At 37.0% G+C, this 12,567-nt stretch overlaps 1 protein-coding gene across 3 annotated transcripts in view; it reads left to right on the top strand.

Annotated features, from left to right (window-relative positions):
* The window catches only part of GATA4 (GATA binding protein 4), a 69,579-nt gene that overhangs the window by 21,725 nt on the left and 35,287 nt on the right, over nucleotides 1-12,567 (top strand). For all 3 annotated transcript variants that reach the window (XM_087960479.1, XM_087960473.1, XM_087960470.1), the window contains exon 2: nucleotides 1,005-1,797. In XM_087960479.1, the coding sequence (XP_087816605.1) occupies nucleotides 1,272-1,797 (526 nt within the window). In that variant the 5' untranslated portion in view covers nucleotides 1,005-1,271. The remainder of the gene's footprint in view (nucleotides 1-1,004; nucleotides 1,798-12,567) is intronic.

A 12,567-nucleotide genomic window follows, 5' to 3' on the forward strand; every position in this document is an offset into this window, starting at 1 on the left:
AACTAGAAATATTTTTTGAAGAAAAAAACACTGTTGATCAATCATTTGTAGAACTTATTTCCATTATTCTGATATTCACAAAGCATTGAACTTCTTCTGAAGTGTATTTATTCACATTATCTAGGATTTCTGGAGTTGTAGTTTAATATATCTGGAAGCCACCAAATGGGAAAAAACCCTAACAGTAGTATACAACTGACTTCACCATTACTTCACCATTACTTATGCCCAACATTTTTCATTTTCCTGCATGAATAAGATGTTACTATCACTCCTGATTTTTCTCTCCCTCTCTGCTTAGCAGGTAGAAAAATTGACCTTAGCTTAGAAACTAATAAGGATTGGAGCAGATTAACTGTATGATTGTGTCCATGTAGTCACTAGGATCTCAGCTCCTTCAAAATTCCACTTCCCATTTCCTCATTCAAATCCAGATTTTGAATCTGCTTAATGTGATTTGATCAAATAATAGCCTTGGGTTTAACTAAAACAAAAAGAGTAAGTTATCTGAAGGAAAAGGATTGATTTCACAAGGAGCATTTGGTTAAGGAGTACAGGTAGTCCTTGACTTACAACAGCTCATTTAGTGACCATTCAAAGTTACAATAGCACTGAAAAAAGTGACAACTGTTGCAGCCTGGCAACTGACTCATATTTATGACGGTTGCAGCATCCCAAGGTCATGTGATCACCTTTTGTGACCTAATGAGCAAAGCCAATGGGGAAGCCAGATTCACTTAACAACCTTGTCACTAACTTAACAACTGCAGTGACTCATTTAGCAACTGAGGCAAGGAATGTTGTAAAGTCACTTAACAAACATCTCACTTAACAACAGAAAGTTTGGGCTCAATTGTGGTTATAAGTCAAGGACTACCTGTATCTATCTCTAACCTCTTCCCCAAAGGTCACAAAATACTTTTAATGGGGAGGCTTTTCTGCTTTCTTTTTCTCTTTTTTTTCATTCTGGATACAATCTCATTTTAATTTTACCTCTGTTGTAGGTGTGAACTGAAAATCTGAAGATTCTGCCACTCCTGATGGCTCAGATAAGTCCAGAAAGATCTGAAGTGGAACCTAGGCAGTTCTGTTAGGGATTTTTCCTGGATTGGAAATCATCCTCGCTGGATCTGAGTCGGAACTGCATGGTCCATCCTGCCCTTTGTGGAGGAAGGTGCCTTCATACTTGCCTTCAAACCTGGATCTCTGGAGATAACTTGTCCGTGTGGTTGAGTTAGTTGCAAATCAAGGCCCAATCTGCACCTTCAGAGATGTACCAGAGTTTAGCAATGGCAGCCAACCATGGCCCACCAGCCTATGAAGGGACCAGTAGTTTTATGCACACCGCAGCTGCTTCTTCTCCTGTCTACATACCAACCACAAGGGTCACTACCATGATCCCCAGCCTGCCTTACCTCCAAGGGAGTGGTTCATCCCAGCAAGGCAGCCCAGTATCCAGTCACTCCATTTGGACTCAGCCTGGAGCTGAGACTGTTGCTTACAACCCTGGATCTTCTCATCCATCAGTATCTCCAAGGTTCTCCTTTGCTACCAGCACCCCCATCCCAGCAACTACTTCCAGGGAAGCATCTGCTTATAGCAGCTCTCTTAGTATCTCGGCCAATAGCAGGGACCAGTATGCTCGGAGTTTCAGTGGCTCCTATTCCAGTCCATATCCAGCAAGTTATATGACCCCAGAATTGGGCACCAGTTGGACTTCATCTCCCTTTGATAGCCCCATGCTCCACAACCTTCAGAATCGGAGTACTCCAGGAGCTTCAAGGCACACCAATATAGGTAAGAATAAATCTTTTAAACTTTATCATACCAAGAACGGTCATAGTATTTTCAGTCTGGGATGGATTACATGATATTGATTAAATTTTAAAAGATAAGAAACACTAGTCAGTGAAGTTAGCAATTTTAGCATATATCGATTATCAACAAAATACATTTTTTCACATTTTGTCAGCGAGGTAGTCTTTTGAGGATCTTTTTTTCAGAAATGTCATGTGACAATTCTCTGACTTCCCTTGAATGGGAATTCATTTAGCAGCTATCCTAAACAAAAGAACTCAGGGAAACAGTGCTTACAATTTCTTCATCATCAGCTTTAGAAGCCAGCACTATTGGTCCCAATAATATAAATGTTAAAGGTGTCTTTTAAAAGGAAGCAAGTCCAAGAATCAACAGTATTGTGACCTGAGATTGCAGTTAGGGAAATTCTGTAACTTCCAATTCCACATAGTTCTTGTTTTTACTCTAATATTATAATTTACTGCACTGGTGAACTGCTTCGTTCCATCGCAATTGCAGTACTGTCACATTGTATCTGGGAGGAAGTCCTTATGGATATATTGGGAATTGTTTCTCGTTATGTCTTGTTGTCCCTATGATCTTCCTCCATCCCATAAATCTGAACTGAAAAGGGCCTGCTATTTGCTTAGCTTAGGGGTAAAATTAGCAAGAGACTCATAGCTATGTTTATTACTTTGTATTATTTGAAGCAGAAGGAGGGCGTTGGCTAACCTTTGAGGTCTTTGCAACATTAAGCAATTTTTAATCTACTATTAAAAGTGTATTGCGACTTTAAAGCTTTAGTTGGTGTGGATTAAACAATTAAGGCTCAAAGTACTATCCTATACGGTATACTTTGTTAGCACTACAAATATTGCAGGTTGTTTTGAGAAAGGCATGTCCTTTGGGACTTTAAAAGGTGTAGACTTCAAATTTAGAACCTCCCCAGCTAGCCAAGGATGAGAAACAATGCTTTGGAATATATACACTGCCTGTTCAGCTGTAAATAAGTTAAAGAGCTTCGTGTATATTTGCCTAAGAATCGTTTTTTAAAAATTAGAAATTATTATACTTACGCATTCAGTGAGAAATTGGTAACCTATGGATTGTTGGAAATGCTACCATTCTGATCTCCATGTCAGCCAGGGCCACTGTGTTTCTTTTTCTTTTCCTTTTTTTTGGGGGGGGGGGGGGACGGGACGGACCATCTAATGTTGATTCCCAATAGTGTATTTTTCTGCAGAAATTCGTTCTATTGATGTTTTAAAAACTGAATACAAATGGGTATAAGAACCTTGTTAGAAGAAGCTGGCCACAGGTATAGGTTCTCTGGAAAAAAATAAATTGAAGGTTTTGAGCAATCCATTATTTGGTATGATGTGCTTAGTATTTTGCAAGGGCACCTACCCTTATACTTTTTATATGTAAGTTATGCATACACACACACACACATATTTGTTTTCTTAAGTTTTCGCGGGTACTTACATGTATGGTATTCAGCTTTGTTTGGGTATTTTCCCACGTCATTATAGTTGTGCTTTTAAAGATGTAGCAACGTTTGGGCAGAATCTCATCTGCCATCATCAGGCTTCTGTATTGTGTTCGTCTGTGAGTCAGACTTTCACAGCCATTTCAGTTTTAAATTTGGGGCTAGCCTACTGCTGTGCCAGAATGGTTTTTTCTTCATCCTGATTAGTTGGGAGTCTTGGTCTGTGTTTATTGGTCTTAGAGTTTGCTGTGTTCTGCTTGATTGGTGTTTCTAATATCTTCTGTCTGTTTTGTCTTGATTGGCTGGCAACATTGTGTTCCTGTATTGGAGGCTTTTAGTGCAGCTTGGCTCCAAGTAAATGGACGGCTATCATTTATTAGGAAGCTAGGTTTCATCTGGGTGCCTGGTTGGGGTGTATTTGAGCTGGAGGTATCAGGGGGGATCTGTTTGTGCCCAGGTGTTTGTGCCTAGGTGTTTTTGTTTGTGCCCAGATCTGTTTGTGCCCAGGTGTTTGCCACAAACAAAAAAATCTCCACACCACAAGCCAGGCAAAGACCTGGGCACAAACAGATCCCCCTCCCCCCGATACCTCCAGCTCAACCACACCCCAACCAGGCACCCAGATGAAGCCTGATGATGGCAGATGAGATTCTGCCGAAACGTTGCTACAACTTTAAAAGTACAACTATAATGACGTGGGAAAAAAGCTGAATACCAGATATATATACCAGATATATACCAGATGTATACTTCCTTGTAGACTGTGGGCTAATTTAAACTTCAGATTTACATTTACTCCCTCTGTTCTAGAATTGTGTTTAATCAACAAGCAAATCTTGATAACTCTGAACTGAAACCAAAGTAAAATAAAAATAACTCATGTCATAACTAAAGAGTGTTGAAATTAGATTACAACAAGATTTCACAGGTAGTGTGTGTGTGTGTGTATACCTCAGAAAACATACATACATACATACATACATACATACACACACACACACACACACACACACACACACACACAATATATATATATATATATATATATATATATATATATATATATATATATATATATATATATATATAATGTTTTCTGAGGTATATATACACACACACACACACACACACACAATACCTGTGAAATCTTGTTGTAATCTAATTTCAATACTCTTTAGTTATGAGATGAGTTATTTTTATTTTACTTTGGTTTCAGTTCAGAGTTATCAAGATTTGCTTGTTGATTAAACACAATTCTAGAACAGAGGGAGTAAATGTAAATCTGAAGTTTAAATTAGCCCACAGTCTACAAGGAAGTATACACAAATTAAAACAGGGTTTTCAAACGATGTTCTGCAGAATCCTAGAGTTCCATGAAAGAATAAGGGAGAAAAGGAAAGTTCACTCATATGCAGTCAAGGATGGCTAAGGTATAGTAAGGGTTGTTATCTGACATTCAAAAGCTTCACTCTCACAGTTTTAGTGGATCAGGATGTCACATCAATCTGAGTAAGCCTGAAAGATAGGCAGTAGCAGGGTGAAAACGATTGCCACAATTTTTCCCTCGGAAAATGCCTTAGCCATGCAGCTCTAGCCGTCTTTGGGTGAATGCATATCCTGCCTTTTGTAAAGTCATCCTGTCCCAGCTCTGCCTCCTTCCCCCCCCACCCTGAAAAAGGTGAAATGGAAGTTTTGGGGTGAATCTGTACGATTCAGATAACTTCAGTATATAAATATGCATGCCTTGATTAGAATGAGCACAATGTTTGGTGCATAAATTTGATTTTTGATTAATTTGATTAATAAATAAGTTTCATTTTATTGACCATTTCCTATAACTAGAGGCTTGCCCCTTGATCAGAATTTCAGGAATTTTATTTTATTTTTTAATTAACAGGATCCATAGCCTAAACAAGTTTGAAAACCTCATAACACCACATAGCAAATTTGTAGCATATTTTATCTTTTGTAATTTAATTAATATAAGTAACATGTTTACACTTTTGCTTTTACTAGTGTAGTATAGTTATTGTATAAAACACTAAATCCTCCTGGACTTTCACTTTATAGACTTGCAATTTATTATCACTAAGGCCAAAAAATGAATAAATCACCATACCTTTTCACCTCTCTCTCTCTCTCTCTCTCTCTCTCTCTCTCCCTTCCCCCGCTTCCTCTCTTCCGGGGTTCAAGTATTTAGTAATGTTTCTGTGCTCTGATTCACAGAGAAGGAGAGAGGGAAGTGAGGACAAAGAAAAAGGAAGTTAGGATTTTAACACCATTTGTATTTCCCAGCCTTTCTGATGTATTGGACTTTGAGTCCCATAATCCTTTTCCAACCTGAGGGCAACAGAATGGGATAGGCTTCTAGAAATACTTTCTTGTGATGATGCAATCAGATTTCCATTAGTTTGCTTTTCTTCTGCTTCTCTTTTGAGAAGGTCAGGAGACAAGATAATTAACCGCCTTTCTGCTTTTTAGAAAGATTATAATAACTCTAAGAGGTTGATTAGATTGAAATAGAAATGACTAAGGGTGGTTCAGGGTTAACCAAAGTTTTGCATCACAAGGTGGAAAGTTGAATCTTAGTTCCCCGAAATTGGCCAGTTATTCTGACCACTGTGAGTTCAGTTGAGCCATCCTTTGATTGCTAGTTTTATGTATGTCTAAATCCATTTGGCTGAGGGATTTTTTCTTCCATCCATGCCCTTCTCTAAAAACGGAACAACATTAAGAATCTAAAATTGGGGCAAAATGTTTATGGATTGGAAGCAATAATTCAAAAGGGTGGAAAGCTCTCATTTTTCTTGTGACCCTTTTTATCGTTACATAGGTCTGTTTTTACATGAATAAACACATCGCACTAAATTTGGTACATTTACCTTATTGTATTTTTAAGATTTGATTCATTTAATTAAATTAGTGTTCCTAAGTATTTTTATTTTATTTATCAGCAGGAGCAGGAATTAGAATGGTTTGCAGAATATGTCAATATAAAATCATAATTTTGAAATAAGTGCAGAAACAATCTGGCAGCTTAGTAAAACTCAGTATAAAGAAGCGTACATTGTCAGCGATTAAACCATACTGAAGTTGCTTAAATCTACGTGCTTGCATGCCTACCGGGCCAAGAAATGATAATGTTGATAGGTGCCAAATGGACATCACAGTTGGCCTCTAAGGTGAACCCTTTGAAAGTACACATGCTGTAAATTGGGAGGAAAGGGGGTGGGTCAAGGCCAGCTTTTTTTTGAAACTTCTCTCTCAATTAAATTTTAGATAGTGGATTGGAGAACTTTACAGTAGTCTGAGTGACACTAAACTACAATTTCAGCTTTTAGTCAGGCTGGTGTTATAGGTGGCTGGTCTTTTAGAGATCAGAGCAACACAGTACTAGGTAGTGGGGAATATAAACTTTGGGGGTGGTGAGATATAATTAGTTCATTTCCTACTTAAGAAACATCTGGTTGGTTATCCCCGAGATAGGATGCTGGTTTAGATAAGCCTTTGATTTGATCTAATATGCTGTCCTTTATGTTCAGCAATTCTTGCCCAAAGGTGCTGATAGGGTTGGAGATTTAACATGAGTAGAAATTACGGGCTGTGTTTAGCACAATGAAATTCAGTTCTGACAAGATTTGGGTTCAGAAACAAATGTAATAGGAAGAATCAATCCAGTTTTTCAATGGAAGATTTTCAAGGAATACTACAATTATAGGCTAGGTTGGAAAATGAACAATGATCTCCGAAGACAAATCATTTCTATATTGCTACCAAGTAAGCTACATAGCTGTGCCCACAAAATCACGAGGAATTGAACTTCATTTGAAGATTTTATTCCTTCTCATCTTATTACCGGTGTTCCTTGGTCTCCCTCTGAACAGCAGGCGATATCTGTGACTTTGTACTCTGCTGCGTGATGTAGTAGGTCAAATTTTCCATTCACACCCAGCACATGGACCTGTATCACATCTATACTGGCAAATTGTTTTTGGTTGTGACTGGGGCACTATGTTGGTCTGCAAATGAGGCTGAGCTTTGCAAAAGTTACACACGTGTGTTTGCTTTTGCAAGCTGAGAAGAATAGGGACATTTCTGTGGAAAAGCCTCCCTTTCTTCCCCAAGTATACATATTTAAATGAAACACCAGGAGCCCCTGGGCAGCCAGGCAGAGGTGTTACTTGTAAATAAGATCATAGGCTTTTCTTGAATAAGGATTTAAGGGGAAGAGAAGAAAGATTAGGGGTTTGTTTGATTTGTTTTTTTATGGGAAGATTGAAATGGAATTTTATTTAGATAGGGTTGATACTATTTTGCAATTTTATGAATTATTTCCATTTTAAGAGATTTATCGGCGATAATGAGAACTTCATTCTGGATAGAATTTATTCTCCCTCTTCCTTGAAGTTTGCATGATTAGATCAGATTGATTTTGAGATTATCTTTCTATTTTTTTTAATATATAGAATGAACCAGAATGTGAAGCTTCAGTTTCTATCAGCACTGCAATCTAAATGAGACCTGGGAATTTTAGGGTCTGTGGGTCATTTCTAATCCTTTGACTGTCTCTGTCCTGCCTGAGGTGGTGGGGGAGGGGTGTGGTGGCCATCCTCCACAACAGTTCCAGATGCGCATGTGGCCCTTTGGGAAAATTAATTGCCACCCTGATCTAAATCCTGCTGAATGACCATGGAGGATTTGACCCATCTCACATAATCCCTTGATGCTGGAGCAATGGCTTCATGATCTTGGACATGACTGTTCTCAGGTACTGCTCAGTTGATATGAATGCTTCTCTCTGACATCAGACCCCCATGTACTTTATCAAACGAAGAAAACAAACAAAGAGGAGGTTAAAAAAAATCAATGTATGAATTTATTTCCAGAAAAAGAAAACAATTGTTTGTCAGGTATAACATTCAACATATAGATAAGAGTATCTTACAAAAACATGTGGTTCAAAAAATATTAATGTTTAATGTTAATACATGTGCCTTTTGATCTGAATTTTAGATTTTAAAAAAATATTTATCATAGAGATATTTAACTATAGGTAGTCCTCAACATCGACCACAATTGAGCCCAACATTTCTGTTGTTAAATTAGGCATTTGTTAAGTGAGTTTTCTCCCATTTTACAACCTTTCTTGCCACCATTGTTAACTGAATAACTGCAATTGATACAATAGTAATCTGGTTGTTAAGTGAATCTGGCTTCCCCATTGACTTTGTTTGTCAGAAGGTCACAAAAGGGGAGATCATATGACCCTGGGACATAGCAACTGTCATAAATATGAACCAGTTGCCAAGCAGCTGAATTTTGATCAGAGGGATGTTGCAAAGACTGTAACTGTGAAAAATGGTCATAAGTCACATTTTTCAGTGCCGTTGTAACTTTGAACAATCACTAAATGAATTGTTGTAAGTCGAGGACTATCTGTATATTGTAAACTACCCAGAGCTGTTTAGGAATTGGGCAACCCATAAAAACATAAGCAAATAAATACAATGCAGCAAATAAATGAATTGTCCCATATACAAATCCCTCAGAGATTCCTACTCTTTATACTTCTGTTCTATATATCCATAGATCCGTAGCACTACATGCCCAGCTCTATTTTTGCTTGTTTTCAAACAAGTGGTTCTCTGTATTACTTCTGGTTGGAAATTGTTTCTTTTAGGAATGTCCAGCCGTGCAGATAATGTAAACAAAACTCAATTGCTTTCTGTTGCAAATGTCCCGCCTCACTGCTTTGCATTTGTCCAGCTTTTAAAAACCTGATATGTGAAAGCAAAATTGCACTAGAAGCAAACAATACAAAGCAAATCAAAGATATTATCCCAAAGATGCTTTTTTTCAGGAGGCAACTGGACTTTCTTGTTTTTTCTTTTGAAGACATTTCACTTTCTGTCCAAGAAGCTTCTTCAGCTTTGACTGGATGATGGGGAATGGGAGGATTTATATTCCTTGCAGACACATGGTCATTTGCATCCTTTTAGAGAATCCTTGAGGCCACTTGGATGTTTATCTGTGTCCTCGGGGTCACTTGAGTAGTGCTAATGGTTCCTGTAGTCTGCAATTTTTTTTTTTGGAAATCTGTTCATATTCCCACACCATTCGAGAGGTGTTCATCCCAAAGTGCATAGCTAAAAGTCTTCAAAGGGAAAAACAAAAAAGTCCAGTTGTCTCCTTAAAAAAAAAAAGCACTTTGGGGACAACCATGATTTGAATGACCGAGAATCGCTACAGATACAAGATGTTATTTTAATGTTAAGTCCATACAATTAAACAAAGACGGTCCCATTGGAACATTCCATATAGTTGGAATTTGGCAGTGATTTTTCAAAATCCTCATCTTCAGAATTATATTTGTTCACAAAGGAAATATTCTTTCTTACCTTGTGAAATGTATAGTTTCAAATTAGGCAGTAAATAAGCCCTTCGCAATTCAAAAATATCGTCAAACAATAGTTTTTGAATGTCTTTTGGTTTGTGTGTGTATATTGCCAATTTTGCTTTAATGCTCTTTTTAAAAACTGATGTATCAATTGTTTTCTTGTATTGTTAACATCTATCAATGTACGGTCTGTGTGTTTTGACTGCATTTAAACCACTACAAATAATGGTATAATTAGATAAATAGTTCCTTAATCCAGTGCATCTGCTGAAGGAAAGGATATAATTTAACATTGCACTAGATTCATGCAGTGTAAAGGAAGTAGAAATTATCTTTTAGTATTTTAACTGTAGTAGCAATGACTACAGCAGTGAATAAAGCAAAGATTCTTAATGTGAAAATAGTACCAGTGTGTTGGTATTTTAAGTACATGAAAAGTTTGGACTGTATAATGGGCAATTTGCTACGTCTCCACATATCACTGGAAAAATGTGTTCTTTTAAATGTTATGATTTCCAAATTAAGAATTACTTTAGAAGAGGATAATTTTTTTTTCTAGGTGAAGGATATGCTTTCCAAAAAGCAATAGTTAGAGTGAAGATAAGACATATTCATCTGATTTAAAATATACTTCATTGAACAATTGTAAAGTATATTTAAAAAAACATCTTGGACTTTTGCTGACTCTAGGTAGAACAGAATTACAAAAACAATCACAGTTTCATTCTCCTTGAACTGCTATAAGCATCATTATATTTTTCTGTTCCTAAGGCCTCCTACAAGATATTGCATGGAGCATGTCAATAGAGAAGACAGGAGGAATGAAAGAATGTAGCAGCTATGCTGGATGAAGGATGCAAAGCACCTCTCCTAAGATTTCAGAAAATCCAGTGCAGGAAATATGTGGAGAAAAATGCTTTCATTTAACATGTTGGTTTATTTTCCCCAAAATTGTCTTCATCATGATGAAAATATACATTAGTTTGCCAGTGCAACAGATAAATTTTGTAGAAAGGTTGAAAGAGAACCTCTATGCATGGAATTTCTTTCTACACATATAAGATTAGTTATCCCAAAGGAAAATTGCTCCCTTTACTATATAAGCACAACTCTTACCTGTAATGTAATCATGTGATTATTATACTTTCACCTCCCTGACTATTTTCCTTTTTTGCATTTTTCCTTTTAAGCAGTATGCCCCAGTCTGGTACTCTTTGAATGGGTTGACTATACTCCTATCATTCTCCAGTAGCATGATTATTTGGAAGTTGTAATCTGACACTTTAAAAAAAAACACCTTCATATTGAGAGTGCCAATGGAGATTCTCAGTCATCCAGGTCATGGTTGTCGCAAAGGTGCTCTTTAAAAACACAACTAGACTTTGTTTTTCTTTGAAGACATTTCACTTCTCATACAAGAAGCTTCTTCAGTTCTGACTGAATTGGGAGGAGGGTTGGGAGATTGGGAGCAGGGAGCTGGTTTAGATTGGGTTTTTTTTTTCATTACATCAGAAGAACAACTATGTATATAAGGTTGAAAAAAATCTAACACCAAACATGTTGGACAACTAATTTATTTACTTCTAATCTGCACTTTCGAGTTTGCTGAATTTATTATTTTTCAAAAGTTTCTAATTTCATTTTTATAATGTAAATAGCATGTCCTATCTCCTGGCTTATTTATGCTTCACAACACTCCATTAAATAAATTACCCCAACAGCATGCCTAGAATCATTGTATTAGATACTTAGATAATTAGATGCCTAGAATTATTGTAAGGCTGTGAGATGAAGGACTTTTAAGAAACCAGTGATATGTTAACCAAATATAACCCATTTTAAATGGGTTACATTGATATGTATTTGGTATAGAGACTATTCAAATAATCTGACCTTCTGGTAGGTGGCTAAAGTTTGGAAAAAAAAGTTAGTGGTTTGTATCAAGTGACATCAGGGGTCAGGATCCTGACAACTAATTTTCAAGGAGGATCATTAATCTGAGTCTGTTAGGCAAAAACAGTGTCTCATAAGAAATAAGGAATTGCTGTCTATCTGGTTCTGGCACTCTGCAGCACCAGCTGAGTTTAGTCACATTAGTTTTCTGACCCAACTTTCCTGGGAATTTCTAGATGCCTTTATAGAATTTCCTTATTCAGTTTTATTCTGGCAATGTCAAGTTTTTGAGATGGTTTGGTCTGGAAAAAAGTGGACTTGTCTGATGAATTAACTCTCCCTATTCCTATTCCAATACACTCTTAATGTACCAACTGACTTTCAGAAATGTTTAAGAGCTTTATAGTTACCCTCTTTTCATTCATTCATTTTCATACTCCCCAGATTACCAGGCATTTCAAAATCATAATTTTAAATGATATAACATAGCCATTCCTAAGCAGTAACCCTACAGAGATAACATTAATAATGAAATCCACATGTTTTGTGGGAGTTAATATTACATTAATATTTTACAGGGGAAAATCTCCTTTGAGTTGAGAGTGATTCCTTACTAATCAACCACTTTGGGAATAATACCAAAGTAGTTTGCCATTGCTTTCTTCAGATGCTCTGTGTGTGTGTTTTTGTGTGTTTTATCCTCTGTTCCCAATCATCACAGATATAGCATTATGACATACAAAGCCATCAGATGTAGCTTTCATGGTACTCTCCATGCTACCAAAACAGTTTAAATGGGAGAGATTGGAAAGCTAGACAAGTGATGACCTTCTTCTCAGGGGCTTGATTTTTTAAAAAGACCACATTTCTCTTGTTTGTTAAGCAGAGTATTCCCTCTGCATTTCCCTGCACGTTTCTGCTCCTTTTTTAAAAAAACACTTTTAGTGAACTCCTACAGCCATCCTACGAGCAGCAGGGGAGCAGTGGCTCC

The sequence above is a fragment of the Notechis scutatus genome, chromosome 1, assembly GCF_049901735.1.
Source record: "Notechis scutatus isolate UNSWTSFEM ecotype Mainland chromosome 1, rNotScu1.2, whole genome shotgun sequence".
Classification (NCBI taxonomy): domain Eukaryota; kingdom Metazoa; phylum Chordata; class Lepidosauria; order Squamata; family Elapidae; genus Notechis; species Notechis scutatus.